Genomic DNA, 18,661 nt, shown 5'->3' with positions numbered 1-18,661 from the left:
TTTGCAGGGGTACTGTGGTAGACATATGACTTTATGCATTGGTAAAAATCCACAGAACTTTACACCACAAATTTATTCAAATTTTCAAAGTCAATAAGGATATGTGTAATAGTAGTGTGTATCTGTTAATTGCCTTTTTCTAATTTAGCAATTAGTATATAAATGTAATTCCAGAGTCACTTGTCATTTCTGGTGGCTACCTTTCAATGTTGGGTCGTTTTGGGTTTCTTATATAGTAAAAGAAGCACAATTTTGTTATTAAGTGACAACTGTCATTTGAGCTTGAACACATACAAGAAAGTTTCATCACAGTCACATCAAGGTCCTGAGCTGTGCTCAATGCTGCGTCTTGGCCAGTTTCCTTAGCAGAAAAGAATACTTAGTGAATATTTTCATGTTCACTAGGGTCTTATTTACATGGTTATTTTTAATGGTAATCTTTTTTTTTTGAGCTAATACTTTATGTCTTGATTATAAATGTCAATGTAGGGCAATCTATTTGCAATTCACAGGTTTCTAATGCATTTCTGATGTTTTGCTTCAGAAAAGTTTCTCATGTAAATAACCATGATCATGATTTTGACTTTACTTTTGCCTATTGCTGTGTTTTATATAGTAGGCTTATAAATATATGTTCTATTGCTTTTTTAATATTTTACTGATTTGGACAGCAAAAGTTTTTAAAAATTTTACCTGCAATCAATACAGAAGTATTGATAGACCTTTTATCCCCTAGCTTTATTGAGGTATAAATAACAAATAAAAATCATATATATTTAAGGTTTACAATGCAATATTTTGATATATGCATACATTCACAATAATACCTTAATTAAGCTAATATATTCATAATTTCAGTTTTTTGTGTGTGACACTTAAGACCTACTATTAGCTATAGTTATTATGCTGTACATTAGATATCCAGACTTCATTCATCCTGTGTAACTGGAACTTTATAACTTTTGCCCAACATGTTTCCATTTCTCCCAACCTCCAGCCCCTGGCAACCACCATTCTACTCTCTACTTTTGAGTTTAACTTTTATATCAGTGAGATCATGCAATATTTGTCTTTCTGTGTCTGGCCTATTTTACATAACATAATGTTCTCTAAGATATGGCAACAACCTAAATATTCATCAATGGATGGATAGATTAAAAATATCATATATGTATAATGGAATATTATTGGGTCTTAAAAAGAAGAAAATCCTACCATTTGTAACAATGTAAAAGTGTTGATAGATCTTAGTAGCAACACCTAGAGTGGATCTTTTAGATATGGGAAAGCTTAAGAAGGAGTGCAGAAGTTTTGGATTAAGAATATTTTAAAGACAGATGTTAGCAACTAGCTGATATTCTGATTCCAGTTCCCTTACTCTTTTCATTGTGTGTACTTCTCAAGTCTAGCTAATCATCAGTAGCAGCTGGGGGAAGCTTTTACACTACTGATTCCTGGATACCAGAATGAACTAAAAATTAGTGTCTCTAAGAATAGGTGTGAGACCTAGCATAAAAAAAAAAAGTATTCCTTGGTCATTTGGATGGAAACAGCCTAACACTGATTCATATAATAGATTTAGAACCACTCATCACACATTTAACCAACTGAAAGGGTCAATGCTCAAAAAATATTTGCTAAATTCTAAAAGAGGAAACTATGGTGAAGTAAATGCTATCTGAAATGTATTTTATCATTTATTTATGTGACATCATCTTTAAAAAAAAAAAAAAAAGCACTGGTGCCAGGGTTTGAATATCCAGAATCCAGGATTAGTTCTCTGGCTAACTAGTTGTTTATTTCTGGGAAAATATCACTTCAATTCTTGTGGCCCAAGTTTTCTCATTTGCAAAATATCGAGTTTAGAACAAACAATTTATATGACCCTGTAAACTCCAATAATTCATTATCTAGTTTCTATAAGTCTTTGGTTCAGGGATTTTATGAAGCAAAAAACTTCATAAAGAAAGAATATCTAAATAACAGTATATTTATGTATATGTATGATGAATTTTAGTTTGGTAGATACATGTCAAATTGGAAAGAGGTTTCTTGTAGATGGATGCTAGTTTGTCTTTGACATAACTCAATATTTTCATCTGTCACCAAATTAAATTATGGATGTAGGGTGCCATACTCATCAAATTTGTTAAGACACAAAGTTAAATAATATATAAATATTGTATAGTCATCTGCCAAGACCAGCTCAGTTGAGGAGACCCTAACCCAGCAGCGCTAGAGGAATTAAAGACACACACACACAGAAATATAGAGGTGTGAAATGGGGAATCAGGGGTCTCACAGCCTTCAGAGCTGAGAGCCCCGAACAGAGATTTACCCACATGTTTATTAACAGCAGACCAGTCATTAGCATCGTTTCTATAGATATTAAATTAACTAAAAGTATCCCTTATGGGAAATGAAGGAATGGGCCGAATTAATTGCAGCAGGAACACACCCTTAAGACACAGATCGCTCATGCTTTTGTTTGCGGCTTAAGAATGCCTTTACGTGGTTTTCCGCCCTGGGCGGGGCAGTTGTTCCTTGCCTTCATTCCCGTAAACCCACAACCTTCCAACTTGGGCGTTAGGGCCATTAAGAACATGTCATAGTGCTGCAGAGATTTCGTTTATGGCCAGTTTGGGGGGCTTGCTCCCAAAAGTCATCTTATATATACGTTACCTATATTGGGAAAACACAGATAACCACAGACTACCAGAAGATTATCAAAATTTTAATGCCTTTAAAGTTGCAGAAGAGGCATTATAAAGGAAGTACGTGGTTAAGAACATGGTCTTTGGGAAGCAGATTACTTGAGTTCATATTCCTCTTCTGCATTCACTACCTTAATGACTCAACAAGTTGGTACACCACTTTGTGTCTCCGTTTCATCCTCCATAAAATTAAGATTATATTAGTGCCTGTTTAATATCTAATAAAATTTAATGTACCAAAATTTGTTAGAATGAAGCCTGGTATATTTAACATTTTGTATCCCATATTAACTACAAATATCATTAAGAAGGCTCTGCTTTTCACATGAGGACTTCATGAATTTGCGTGGTATGGAAGGGCTGTGCAACTACTCATATTCTTGGCTAAAAAGTGACCCTTCTCTCCAGTAATGTGGTTATATACTATGAAACCAAATATACACTCTTGACCTCTGTGAATTCCTGGGCTTCATTGCCTTCCATATGAAATGGGCTGCATCAGTCTTCACTGTTAATTAAGTAATAGATAACACAGCCTGAACACCTTACATTTTTATTGTAAGAGCCTGTTATCACCCTGCTGTTATGATGGAAGTTTAGACAAATGCCTTCAGGTTCCCTTAGAACTCATCAACACAATGCCAAGACTGTGAACTAAAACTCATATTTATAAATTAGGTTTTTAAGTAGCATGGTGTTTTTAATGGACTCCATGTGGCTTTTGAGAGAACACTGACTTGTAGCATAACTTTGATTTTTAGCTTAAACAAAACTCAGTAGGATATGCAATTTAAAAATCTTCTGTGATGTCAAGTTGATTTACACAGGTTTTTCTAGTACATTAAGATTCTGTTATACAACTGTACTTCTCTTTGAATTAAAGGTACAGTTATGGTTTCATCATTAATTTTGTATACTCACGCATTTGATAAATAAATCAAGAGCTTGTCTGGGAAAGTTTCAGGTAATATATTTCAGTCTCTTAATTGCTTTTTCTTATTTTGTAGAACACCACAAGAACAACTTTTTAATCTGCTACCAGATACATTCCCACATCCATGTGAAACCACTGGTGATGTACAGTGTTCTCAAAATGAAAATGATGAAGATAGTGAAGGTTAGTTCATACTTGATTAGATATTTTTAAAATGTATTATTTCAAATTATATACAATAAGCATTAATCAGAATCTGCTTTTGGTTTTCTTTAATATATTATTCTCAGTTGTACCATGTAATCTTTTATCTTTAGATTAAAATCATGTAGACTCACTTCTTTCCCTTTCCCTGGATATACTTTGCCTTGATTTAGATGGTTTCATTTAAAAATGGAATGCTAATAAATGTGTATTTCACTTGAACTGGGAAAATTGGCAGTATCTGTATTTTTGTGTAGATATACATGAGAACACTCTTCTTTTTTGGTGGCTATCTTATTTGAAGAAATTGTAAAGTAAGATATATTCTTTGATGATATTATTTGTGAATCTTATTTCCTAGGTGAGGAGACCAAAGTACAACACACAGCTCTTTTATTGCCAGTAGAAACATTAAACATAGGGAGACCTGAACCATCTCTAAAAATAGTTGAACTGGATGATGTAAGTGCATAAGTGCATAATGACCATTCATGCTTTTTAGCAGGGAATTCATAATGTATAGTTACATCTGCATATTATTTTCAATAAGATTTCTCAAATAACTAATATAGCTTAATAGGAAATTTACAGGTGTTTGAGTTCAAATGTGCTTATGAGAATAAAACAATATTCTGAATGTAAAGAGTAAATTTGTGAGCTAAACTGGTGTTGTCACTTTTTTTGAATGAATGTAGTATGGGAGTTAAGAAGACATTACACTATTTTAACTTATATAAATGTAGTGTGATATTTTGTTAGTTTAGTTCTATATGTTATCGGGTTTTTTAAACAAATATCAGTCTCATTACATGGTACCTATTAAAATTTAAGTGTAAATTTAGTTTCTTGAATGTCATTTAATATTATTTTCTGTTTATAGGTAGAAATAGTGTTTAAGACTTAAGAAGTTCAGTAAAATAACTTGAACATGACTTGACCATATATATAGAAGACACCAATAGAATCAACTAGAGCTAGGACCCAGTCAGAGTTAGAGCTCTGGACTGAAGGTTTAGGGTATGATACACTCAGTACATTTCTGACTTTCTAGTAATATAGTAGTTGAATGTGCCACTTGTCCTAGATATTTCTCTTACTGTGGTTGTTACAGAAAAAGACTAGAACAGAGAACTTACCTCTTTTAAATACTGCTTTCTTCCTTTCTTAGGTTGAAAGCTTCTGCTATTTTTGTTCTTTGTGTTTTTTGGCTAGCAACATTTTTATTTCTCCTCTGGATAAATTTGAGAGACTGGACAAAAACACACACACTACATACATGTGGGCATGCCATTCATTACATTGTTGATACACAGAGTAAGTTTATGATGAGCCAGTCAGAGAACTGAAAACCTCCTAGTCACTAATCCACTTGGCAGATAATAGTTACATATTTAAATAGAAGTTATTATTGTTGGGTTGAGGTATTACAATAGTGATAAAGTAATTGACATATCAACCAAATGTTAGTTGAATTTGTTTAGTTCTCCTGGAACTTATGTGTTATAAAATATAATTAGAGCTCTCATAACATCATTTGTTGGAAAAACGTACTCTCAATATCACCCATAAGTAAGTTGGTTAATGTGTAATAAATTTTTGTGAACTTACTAATATTATATAACTTTAATTTAATAAGACTTATGAAGAGGAATTTGAAGAACCAGAAAATATTGTGCCTTACAAAGTTGAATTAGCTGATGCAGACAATCAACCAAGGTAAAGTCTTTCTAATTAACTTCGTGTGCATATTGAGCCCCTTCCTGACACACACACAAAATCAACTGTCTTTTTAAATGTGAAATTTGTGGTGTCAAAAAACATGTGACATTAATGTTAGAGTATATTTTACTTAACCCATGCTTAAATTTGTATATAATATTGCTAATATTTAATAACATTCAGCAATTAGAAAACTGTCTAAGTGATAGGTTTGTACTCTTAATATTTGGATTATTAAATAAATTCTTCTGAAGTTAAGGGTTGTTATCCTCTGAAATGGTTGATTAACTTTGTTATATTTCATATGAGCTTTGTTCTTTTCTCCAAAGATACTCTGGTTTTTCTTCAGTTTTCTATGAACCCTAAATAAAATGTTTTATAAATGATTAGACTGAGAGACTAAAAGAGCTCCTTTACTATAAATTACTTCGTAGGCAGATTTTAATGTATAATTAAGTAAATGAAGTGTAATGGTTCACTTTGTAATTGTGTTGGAGAATTTTCTCATTTCCAAATGAAAAATAGTATCTAACTGTATCTGTTAGTGATATTAAAACAGTCCTTTTTTGTTGTTGAAACTGTAGGATTTGTAAACGGTGGAATGAAATTCCTGTCAAGTAACCCCTCTACTGATTCTTTATTCAGATCAACTTAGGCCCCTGTCAGTATTTTGCAATAGCTATGGGCCTGAGTGATTCCCCTGAACAGAAAAAGCCAGTGTTTAGACACACAGAACCAGCGATCCAGCAGCAAATCTGCTTTTGGAAGTAGAGTTTTTGCAGGAGAAAACTTTCTGTTCAGCAGATAAGAGGTTTATATCCCCCACTCAATCTCCAAGGAAATGAATGGCATTTCTGTTCTCTAATTTGATTCTTTCATATATCTTATCACATGTTTTGCTTTGACTCCTGTGTAAGGTGTTAGAGAAGGCAGAGAAAGTTACTCATCATGGTTTGGCAGTAGTTTTATAGCTTTGGTTTGGAGGTGCCCATAGAACTACATTAATTTTATCTCTCTCCTGGGGATCATGAGTGACACAAGAGGGCCTTTTTGGTTGAGTATAATCCATAAGTTTTATGATGCTGTTCTGTAGAGCTTATATAAATATTAGGTATTATTAAATATATTATTCAGTTCATAAGGAATGTTATTTAAATTGTAACTATGCATATAGATAGTAATCATTATTCAAATTTGAAACCTAAATATCACATGCTGCTTTCAAACTCATATCTCATTGATGAACAAATAATATGTTTATCTAGTAGTAAAGCCTTGATTTCATCAGATTTTAATGAGCTTGAAAGATAACACTCCCTTTTTAGAAGAAAATGTAAGAAATCAAACTTATTTCGAGATATTTTGGAAAACAAACTTTCAACTGAAATTTTGCAGTTAAATCAGATTTGGTCCAGTTGCCTATCCCTCTTAAATCCATAATGTTATTAGTTACTTACAGTTGAGAATGTATTCACAGTAAGGTTAAAATAAATATTAAATTAATGTAAATAACCCTGTTCTATTAAGGTTTTACTATATTTGTTTTAATGACCTGGGACTTTAAAAATTTTCTTTTTGAAACATTTTTTCAACTCTATTATTTTGTTTGTCCCTACATGTGAAAGTTGTGCTTTGCATGATTATCAGAAGAATAGCTTTCTATATGAAAATGACGTCCATCAACATCATGTTTTCCATAAGGGAAAGAGACACTTCTTAAATCTTTGTCTGAGAAACAGCTCTACTTATTACAAAGATAATTCAAAAGGTAACATTTTTCTTGTTGCTAAATATTATTAACAGTGCGTGTTGGTAATTTACTACTGCAGTCTATAAAAGCTTTGGTATGCTGCTCATTTTGAAGCCAAAAAAAGCTCAGTACTAAAATGAAAATTGGTTGAAAATATAATTTTCTAGTAAATATGCAATTTAGTCAATGGACAACAGTGTTTGTATGTGTAAGAAAAATCAGCCAGTATAGGGTACTCTAAAAGTTATTATAGACTCAGCTAGCATTTAAAAGATTACATAGAAGGCCTTTTAGTGACAAAAGTCTGACTGGCACCCTCTTACCCTCACTTGCACTAAATGTTTTCCGAAAATGGGCCGGGCGCGGTGGCTTATGCCTGTAATCCCAGCACTTTGGGAGGCCGAGGCAGGTGGATCACGAGGTCAGGAGATCGAGACCATCCTGGCTAACACGGTGAAACCCCATCTCTACTAAAAGTACAAAAAATTAGCCAGGTGTGGTGGCGGACGCCTGTAGTCCCGGCTACTCGGGAGGCTGAGGCAGGAGAGTGGCATGAACCCAGGGAGGCAGAGCTTGCAGTGAGCCGAGATTGAACCACTGCACTCCAGCCTGGGCAACAGAGGGAGACTCCTTCTCAAAAAAAAATATGTGTGTGTATATATATATATATATATATATATATATAATTTTTTTCCAAAAATATTCAGATCTGATGTAGAGTTTCACAAGAGATAAATGAAAATAAAAGAAATCACTAGCTGGGTGTGGTGACTCACGCCTGTAATCCCAACATTTTGGGAGGCTGAGGCAGGTGGATCACCTGAAGTCAGGAGTTCGAGACCAGCCTGGCCAACATGGCAAAACCCCATCTCTACTAAAAAAAAAAAAAAAAAAAAAAAAAAAAAAAAAATTAGCTGGGCATGGTGGCAGGCGCCTGTAATCTCAGCTACTCAAAAGCCTGAGGCAGGAGAATCACTTGAGCCCAGGAGGTAGAGATTGCAGTGAGCCAAGATCACATCACTGCACTCCAGCCTAGGCGAGAAGAGCAAAACTCCGTCTGAAACAAAATAAAACAAAACAAATAATCGTGCTTATATATCTATGATACTGTTACTAGTAGTTCCCTAGGTACCTATAGATTAGAATGATGTGTGCATATGTGTGGTTTCAATTTCCAGATTGTGAGATCATTTAAAGAGAGTCACAGCAAAGTATCCTGGCCTAGGAGTCAGATTTTGTTTCCATTTTTGCCTTTAAATTACTGTCTGACCTTGAACGTGTCACTTACTTGCTTAGGCTTCATTTTCCTAAGCAAAAATGTAGGAACTAGATAATTTTCAAGCCTCCTTTTAACTATTAGATCTGATCTACCTAGAATTTTAAGGAAAATTAATAAATATATCATATGTGAAGATAAGATTTTTGAGAGATATCAGAGGGCATATCTGAAATAAATAGTTGTAAAACCGATGATTACTTTCTGATTGGGCAGCAGAAGATAGAAAGCAGTGGTAGATGTGTGGTAATCCTGCTGGTCTTGACATTTTCAAATACTAAACCACTAAATTATTATGGCCAAATATGAACTCCAACCACATGGGAATTTAGGACTTTACAGTACTCCAATCTTTTACTGAAGATGAGTATAGTTTGATCAAGCTAGTGCATGGTGTTTCTGTTGCCTCTGAGAAAATGATGCACATAAATGCCCATGTAATTGTCATTTTAAAGACACATTTTTGAAATGTTTACTTTTTAGAGCAGTTTTAGGTTCACAGCAAAATTGAGCAGAAAGTACCGAGAGTTCCTGTATACCCTTTGCTCCATGCACATACATAGCCTCCCCCATTATCAACTTCTGCAACCAGACCGGTACATTTGCTACAATGGATGAATCTACTTTGATACATTATTGTCACTCAATGTCCATAGTTTACATTAGAGTTCACTCTTGGTATTGTACATGCTATGAGTTTGGACAAATGTATAATGTGATATGTATTTACCACTTATAGTACCATACAGAATACCTTCTTGTCCTAAGAATTATCTGTGCCCTACCTGTTTATCCCTCTCTCTGACCAACTCCTGACAACATCAGTGAGTTTTTTTACTGTCCTCATAGTTTTGCTTTTTTAGAATGTCATATAGTTAGAATCATACAGTACATATCTTTAATAATTGGATTCTTTAACTTAGTAATATGCATTTGAGGTTTCTCCATGTCTTTTTGTGACTTGATCTCTAATTTCTTTTAGTGCTAAATAATATTCAATTGTATGGATGTATAATAGTTTATTTATCCATTCACCTATTGAAGAACATTTTGGTTGTTCCAAGCTTTAGCAATTATGAACAAAACTACTATAAATATTCATGTATGGGTTTTGATTGGGACTTAAGTTTTCAATTTATTTGGGTAAATACCAAGGAGCATAACTATGGGATCATATGGTATAGATATGTTTAGTTTTGTTTTAATAATTGCCAAACTATCTTACCAAAGTGGCTGTACTATTTTACATTCCCACCAGCAATTAATGAAAGTTACTGTTGCTCCATATCCTCACCATCATCTGGTGTCAGTATTTCAGATTTTTTCCATTCTAGCAATTGTGTAGTGTTATTTCATTGTTCTTTTTTTAAATTTGCAATTATCTGTTGACATATGATATCGAGAATCTTTTAACATGCTTATTTGCCAACTGTGTATCTTTGTTAAAATATCTGTTCAGGTTTTTAGCTAATGTTTTGATTGGGTTGTTTATTTTGTTATTGTTGAGGCTTAAGAGTTTTTTGTATCTTTTGCATAACACTCTTTTATCATGTATCTTTTCCAAATATTTTCTTTCAATGTATGGATTGCCCTTTTATTCTCTGGACTATTTTTCACAGAGTATAAGTTTTTATTTTAATAAAGTTTAGCTTATCAATTTTTTCTTTGATGTTGTATCTAGAAAGTTATTGTCATATCCAATGTCATCTATGTTTTATCCTATCCTATCTTTTGAGAGATTCATAGTTTTGCATTTTTATATTCAAGTGTGCAATCTATTTTGAGTTAATTTTTGTGATGGTGCAAGGTCTGTGTCTGTATGTATTGTTTCACATGTGGATATCTAGTTGTTCCAGAATCATTTGCTTAACAGATCATATTTTCTTTGTTGTATTGCCTTTGTTCCTCTGTCAAAGATCAGTTGACAATATTTATATAGGTCTACTCAGGACTCTCTGTTCTGTTTCATTTACCTATTTGTCTACATGTATTCCAATACCACACACTCTCTTGATTGTTATAGATTTATAGTGATATTGATGTGAGGTAGTATCAAGTCTTCTGACTTAGCTCTTCTTCGATATTGTGTTCACTATCCTGGGTCATTTGATTCTCTATAAAAAGGCAGGAATTTTGATTGGGATTGCAATGAATCTATAGATCAAGTTTGGAAATTATACCTTGACAATATTAAATCTTCCCATTCATGAACATGGAATATTTCTCTATTTATTTAGAATTTTGATTTCTTTAATCAGAATTTATAGAATTCCTCATATAGATCTTGTACATAATTTTTATATTTATATCTATGACATGGCTTGGCTCTGTGTTCCCAACCAAATCTCATCTCAAATTGTAATCCCCATGTGTCGAGGGAGGGACCTGGTGGGAGGTGATTGGATCATAGGAGTGATTTCCCCCATGTTGTTCTCATGATAGTGAGTGAGTTCTCATGAGCTCTGATGATTTAAAAGTGTGTGACAGATCCTCAGCCCTTGCCAACATGTAAGACATGCCTTGCTTCCCTTTCACCTTCTACCATGATTATAAGGCTCCTACGACCTCCCAGCCATGTGGAACTGTGAGTCAATTAAGCCTCTCTTCTTAATAAACTACCCAGTCTTAGGTAGTTCTTTATAGCAGTTTTAAAATGTACTAATACAGAAAATTGGTAACAGAAAAGTGAAGTACTGCTGTAAAGATACCTGAAAATGTGGAACTGACTTTAGAACTTAGTAACAGGCAGAGGTTGGAACATTTTGGAGGGCTCAAAAGAAGAAAAGAAGATGTGGGGAAGCTTGGGACTTCCTAGAGACTTGTTGAATTGCTTTGACCGAAATACTGATAGTGATAATGGACAATGAAGTCTAGGTTGAGATGGTTATGGATGGAAATCAGGAACTTATTAGGAGCTGAAGTAACGGTCACTTTTGATATGCTTTAGCAAAGAGACTGGCAGCATTTTGCCTCCCTCTTCCACCTAGACATCTGTGGAATTTGAACTTCAGAGTGATGATTTACAGCATCTGGCAGAAGAAATTTCTAAGCAGCAAAAACAAAAAAGCATTCAAGAAGTGACCTGGCTGTTTCAAAAAGCATATAGTCGTGTGCATTCACAAAAAAATGGTATGAAATTGGAACTTATGTTTAAAAGGGAAACAGAGCACAAAAGTTTGGAAAATTTGAAGCCTGACCATGTGGTAGAAAAGAAACACCCATTCTCTGGGGAGAAATTTGAGCCACAAGCTGCAGAAATTTACATAAATGAAGAGAAACCAAATATTGATTGCTAAGACAATGGGGAAAATGTCTCTAGGGCATTCCTGAGATCCGCACAGCATTCACTCTCATTACAGGCCTGTATACCTGGAAAGGAAAAATGGTTTCATGGGCCAGGCCTAGGGCCCCACTGCTCTGTTCACCCATGTCCCAGTGGCTCCAAGTGCAGTCAGTGTTAAAACAGGCCAAGATACAGCTTGGGCCTTGGATTCAGAGGGTGCAAGCCCCAAGCCTTGGTGGCTTCCACATGGTGTTGGGCCTGCGAGTCACAGAAAATAAGACTTGAGGTTTGGAAACCTCTGTCTAGATATCAGAGAATGCACAGAAATGCCTAAATGTCCAGGTAGACGTCTGTTGCAGAGGCAGAGCACTCATGGAGAACCTCTACTAGAGCAGTGCAAAGGGGAAATGTGTGGTAGGAACCTGCACACAGAGTAACCACTGGCGCACTGCCTAGTGCAGCTGTGAGAAGAGGGCCACCATCCTCCAGACCACAGAATGGTAGATCCACTGACGGCTTGCACCATGCAAGCCAGTGATGTTAGACAGCAAGTTTTATTAAAGTAGCAGTGTATAGCAGCAGCAAAGGCAGTGTTCCTTTTGGAACAGGTTTACCCCATAAGCACTGTACCCAGAGTAGCATCTCAGAGGTGGCTCTGCAGTAATATTTTTAGCTACTTTTAATTACATGCAGTTTAAAAGATGAGTTATTAGGAAATTTCTAGAAAAGGAGTGGCAAATTCTGGGTCATCAGGTTGTTGCTGGGGAAACAGGTGGTAACTTCCAGATGTTGCCATAGCAGTGGTAAGCTGACATGTCACTGGTAGGCATGCCTTTTTTTTTAACATTTAAGTTCAGAGTGTGTAGGTTTGTTGTGTAGTTAAACTTGTGTCACGAGGATTTGTTGTAGATGTTATTTCATCATCCATTTATTAAGCCTTGTACCCATTATTTTTCCTGCTCCTCTCCCTCCTATCACCCTCCACCCTTCAATAGGCCCCAGTGTGTGTTGTTCCCTCTAAAGTGTCCATGCGTTCTCACCATTTAGCTTCCTCTTATAAATCATAAACTAGTGCTTAGTTTTCTGTTCTTTTGTTAGTTTGCTAAGGATAATGGCCTCCAGCTCTATCCATGTCCATGCAAAGTACATGATTTTGTTTTTCTTCATAGTATTCCATGGTATATATGTACCACATTTTCTTTATCCAGTCTGTCATTAATGAGCAGTTGGACTGATTCCATATCTGTGCTATTGTAAATAGTACTGCATTGAACATACATGTATGTGTATCTTTATAATAGAATGATTTATATTCCTTTGGGTATATACCCAGTAATGAGATTGCTGGGTTGAATGCTATTTCTGTCTTTATGTCTTTGAGAAATCACTGCACTGTCTTCCACAATGGTTGAACTAATTTACACTCCCACCAACAGTGTATAAGTGTTCCTTTCTCTCCACAACCTCACCAGCATCTGTTATTTTATTTTTTACTTTTTAATAATATCCATTCTGACTGGTGTGAGATGGTGTCTCATTGTGGTTTTGATTTGCATTTCTCTAATGATCAGTGATGTTGAGCTTTTTCTCATAGGATTGTTGGCCACATGTATGTCCCTTTTACAAAAGTGTCTGCTCATGTCTTTGCCCACTTTTTATTGAGGTTGATTTTTTCTTGTAAATTTCTTTTAAGTTCCTTATAGAAGCTGGCTCTTAAACCTTTGTTAAATTCATAGTTTGCAAAAGTTTTCCCCCATTCTGTAGTTTGTCTGTTTACTCTCTTGATAGTTTCTTTCACTGTACAGAAGCTCTTTAGTTTAATTGGATCCTATTTGTCAATTTTTGCTTTGCTGCTGTTGCTTTTGGCATCTTTGTCATGAAATCTTTGCCTGTGCCTATGTCCTGAATGGTTTTGCCTAGATTGTCTTCCAGGGTTTTCATAGTTTTGAGATTTGCATTTACGTATTTAATCTATCTTGAGTTAATTTTTGTATATGGTGTAAGGAAGGGGTCCAGCTTCTATCTTCAGCATATGGCTAGCCAGTTATCCCACCATCATTTTTTGAATAGAAAATCCTTTCCCCATTGCTTGTTTTTCTCGGGTTTGTTGAAGATCAGATAGTTTTAGGTGTGTGGTCTATTTTCTGGGTTTTCTATTCTGTTCCATTGCTCTACGTGTCTGTTTTTGTACCAGTACCATGCGATTTTGGTAACTGTAACTCTTCAGTATAGTTTGAAGTTGGGTAGCATGATGCCTCCAGTTTTGCTCTGTTTGCTTAGGATTGCCTTAGCTATTGGAGCTCTTTTGGCTTGACTGTCTTTGGTGTATAGGAATGTTAGTGAGTTTTGCACATTGATTTTGTATTCTGAGACTTTGCCAAAGTTATCAGCTTAAGAAGCTTCTGGGCTCAAATTATCGGGTTTTCTGGATTTAGCATCATGTAGCCTGCAAACAGTGATACTTCCTCTCCTACTATTTGGATTCCCTTTATTTCTTTCTCTTTCCTGGTTACCCTTGCTAGGACTTCCAGTATTATGTTGAATAGGAGTTGTGAGAGATGGCATCCTCATTTGTGCCAGTTTTCAAGGGGGAATACTTTTGTCCTTTCAGTATGATGTTGTCTCTGGGTTTGTTATATATGGTTCTTATTATTTTTAAGTATGTTCCTTCAATACCTAGTTTATTGAGAGATTTTAACATGAATGAATGTTGAATTTTGTCAAAAGCCTTTTCTGCACCTATGTGGGCATGTCTTATGGAGAGAGGTACTTTTGACTTCCCTGTTTCCACTAGTCTTCAATCTGGTCTGGAGCCCAGACCCTGCCTCTGTGGTCAAGTCCTGCCTTTTACTTCAGTTGTAGACATTTTAATATAGGAAATGGCATTTTTTTCTCCCCCTAAATTGGATAATTTCCATTCAGGTTTAAGAGGGAAGAACAACATTATTGTGGGAGTTTTATTGTATTGAATAGATTTTATAAAGGTTTTCTTCAAAGATGTTTCTCTGAAACAGAGATTATTTTATTTCTCCCAATATATATGCTATCAAAGAGGTAGCAGAAGTTGAAAGAAGTTCAAAATACTATCTGAAATTGTCGAGTTATATAAACATTTGATTGCAACAAGCAAGTCCTTTGTAAAGCTGTAAAGCATTTACATCACTGGAGACAGTTTTATTCAAAGTTTCTACTATTTTACATAGTCTACTTATAGAGACATTTGTTTTTGGAACAGAGTAAGGGATAACCAGAAGAAGCTATATTCAATCTGGATAATGGTGTACATTTATTTAAAATGAAAGCAGTGTGGTGTAAACATTCAAAGAATTTTTATTTTTCAGAAAATCTGGATCAGTGTTTTGCTACTGTGCTACACACTGTAATTACCTGGACAACTGAGCAAGGGGAAGTTCAAAAGACCAATGCCTGAGTTCCACTCTCAGGATCTGATTAATTGGTTTGGGGTCAGGCCCATACACTGACAATTTTAAAGAGTGCCTTCAGATGATTCTACTGTGCAACCAGGTTAAAAACCAGTGATGTAAACCAAATGATTTATTTAAAGCAGACATAATGAGGTGGATGACTAATACAATCTTGTTCATTTTGTAGCTTTCTAGAGGCAGGTGTCCCTGCTACACATTTTCTGGGCCCCCAGCTGCTGCTCTTCTTTCATCTGACACATTTCCCTGTGCCCTCTCTTTATTGCTAGGCATGCTAGGGAAAAATGGCAAAATGAAAAAATCTTCCCTCTGTGTTACTTCTCATGAATTATTGTTGTAAAATTTCAGTGAGAGGAGGAGGTGGGAAAGTGAGAATTGAACCACAGGTTGAAATAAAAATTTGCATAAATTTTAAGATTTCACTACAAAATAAAATATTACCTTCTTTTACTAGTCTAGCTCATTAATATTTGGCTGTATAAGGAATTATGATTACCACTTATGAATATAAGCATAGTAAAAGTATTATAACACTAAAACATCAGTAAAGGAATTTGTGAAATAGTGTTTATTGATAAAGTTTTTTTTTTTTTTAACCACAGAACTTTTGGTTTATTAACAGTTTTATTATTTGTTTAAATTTGTTTATGTACCTTTTGTAACTGTGTGTTTTTAACAGCAGAAACTTCAAACACAGATTTTGACAACATCGTGGATCCTGATGTGTATTCTCCTGACATTGAAAAAATTGGGGAAAGCACCTCCTTTGAAAGAAATTTAAAAGAGAAAAGTATAGGTTTAGAAAGTAATCAAAAGTCTGATGATTCCTGCATATCACTTGAAAGCAAGGATACTTTGCTAAGTATAGATTTAGAAAAACCTCCCATTGAGGAGAAATTATCTCAAGACATCAAAGAATCCTTGGAATTCAGCAATCTGCATAAGACGCCAAGCTTTGAAGATTCAAAAACTACAAAGTCATCACTGGTAAATCTCTATTATGTTTATTATATTAGAATTTTATAAGAAATCTTATAAGAAAATGTCTTAGTGACACAATACATTCTCAAGTTACTCCCTATTAAAGTTAAATTGTGCTGCTTTACATTATTATGAGATAGTTGAAGAGTGACTCATATGGAAGAGAACATTAATGACTTCTAGGACAAATTCTAATATGAGGAATGCCATTTTAATAAATGGCTTGCTGTGATAAATAATACTTTAAGGCCCACCTTATGCAACATAGTAAGAGCACTGTTACTTTTCCAAATGAAATTCATTATGAATAATACAGTATAATAAATCCTTTCTAGTTTTTTACGATAGTATAGTCAATGGTCAAAGTGAAATAAATGCAGATATCTAGATAGAACCAGTTACTGTGGTTTAATGTAAGTATAAGATGAAGAAGGTAATTATTTCAGGAAGATGGCTAATAAAGAAACGGAGTTATAGTTTTTGTTTCTTCTCACAGGAAAGGTAAAGGTAAAGTTGCTCATTTTTTCATTGTTACCAAGTTATAAAACTATATTTGAATTTCATTCTATATACTAGAAATCTTTACTAATGGTAAATATTAATAATACATTCTTTGGAAATTTAAGTGAGGCAAACATTTTTAATAATGCTCAAAAGTCATTTAAAATGAATTCCTATGGTTCCTGAACTGAAGAGGGAAGCAAAAAAGCTGAAGGATGAATACTTGAGTTGCTTCTACTTCTGCTTGGACGGTTGGTTTTCTGTGCCCACTTTGTTACAGATGTTGTGCCTTTGTGAGATACGAAATTGAAACTGAGGCCTCTGCAAAAACTTAGACCCCTAAATGTCTGATTAGTCATGTAAGGAATGCACTAGGAACATGCACATAGGTGCAACAAGATGAAAGGAAACTGATTTCTGCAAGTGATGTTGGCTAGGTCAATAAAACATTTCACCTGGAAAATGGATGTCTTGGGCTTTCATTTAGCATAGATTTGGATATACCTACTCAAATATACATTTGCGTATATATTTCTTGCTTGTCAAGCCAAGACATTAACATTATTGTTAATCCATGCCTTTTAATACCCTGATGTATCTGACAGAAGTAAATCCTAATACTTTATAAATGGACATCCTTACAACTTATCCCATAATAGATTCCACAAAATAAAGCTCCACTTCAGATGGGCTTATCTTCTTGTTACCCCAGTGAAGAAAACAATTGATCATAGCATGAATTTCAGCAGAGAAAACAAGAACTTCAATTTCCACATTTCCAAAGGGCAACATGAAGAGTACCAGGTGACATCTATATATACAGTGAGCTGTGTGATAAGTGAGGAATCCTGACCTTAAGAAACCCGATCTTTTACACTGGGCAGTAAGCCTGCCAGACCTTTGTCCTAGAGGAAGACTATCCTTATTACACTAGACAGTAAACAAACCTGCTCTTTGCTCTAGAGAGAGACTCAATCTCTATCCTCTGAGATTATATTTAAAATGTTTAAAAATAGGAAGAAATAAAAAGAACTTAAGAATAAGATAGTATGAACTGCTCCATTTATGAAGGCTAATAAAAAGTTCTAACATTCAAAATATATTTATTCAAATTATAATTAAATGGATACTAAACAGCATATTAAATACAAATAAGGAGAGAAATATTACCCTGGAAGGTAAGTTTTAAAAATTGCTTCTATTGCAGCAAAGACGTGTGAAGAGTTAGTAATATGACAGATTGTAAAATAACCAAGTACAATTCCAGAGCATTATAAATAAAAACAAATCCACATTATGACTTTTATTTGAGATACCTCATAGACAATCTTAAAAGCAATAAAAGACAATAGAAAATTATCTCCAAAAGCAATTACTAGATTGCCAGTAAAATTCTCATGCACAGCAACAGGGAGCCTCAACAGTGTAACACAGTGGAACATTATCTTTAAACTTCTAATAGAACTGACTAACAATCTAGAATTCCAAGGCTTGCAAAACTGTCATTCAAGACCAAGAATAAAATAATGGCAAGTTTAAACAAAAGTTCAGGTAATTTAGTTATTTCCCCTCTTAAATGAACATCTGAATGATATACTTCAAAAAAGAAATTAAACCTGGAAGGAAGAAGTAGGATGCAAGAAATAATGCTGTGAGGGAAAAATGAAAAATATATTAGATGTATTACAAAATAATTATTATAATGCCCAATTTGAGAATTATAAAAGAAGAAATTTGAATGAGAATAATATGTGCCATAACTTGTAAGACTGTTAGATATGTATGATTACAGTTAAAAGTACTAAGATTCTGTATTATAAAGAAAGTAGAGACCATTGTAGGAATTGTTGTTGATT

The 18,661-nt window shown here is 34.4% G+C and overlaps 1 protein-coding gene across 1 annotated transcript in view; it reads left to right on the top strand.

The window, feature by feature from the left end:
- The window catches only part of ZBBX (zinc finger B-box domain containing), a 144,256-nt gene that overhangs the window by 66,577 nt on the left and 59,018 nt on the right, over nt 1-18,661 (top strand). The window contains exons 11-15 of the mRNA XM_015445484.4: nt 3,722-3,831; nt 4,214-4,314; nt 5,489-5,568; nt 7,197-7,339; nt 16,003-16,310. Coding sequence (XP_015300970.3) covers nt 3,722-3,831; nt 4,214-4,314; nt 5,489-5,568; nt 7,197-7,339; nt 16,003-16,310 — 742 coding nt within the window. The remainder of the gene's footprint in view (nt 1-3,721; nt 3,832-4,213; nt 4,315-5,488; nt 5,569-7,196; nt 7,340-16,002; nt 16,311-18,661) is intronic.

Source organism: Macaca fascicularis, chromosome 2 (assembly GCF_037993035.2).
Source record: "Macaca fascicularis isolate 582-1 chromosome 2, T2T-MFA8v1.1".
Lineage (NCBI taxonomy): Eukaryota > Metazoa > Chordata > Mammalia > Primates > Cercopithecidae > Macaca > Macaca fascicularis.
The sequence above is the reverse complement of the archived record's forward strand: the minus strand, read 5'-3'. Positions and strand labels throughout refer to the sequence as shown.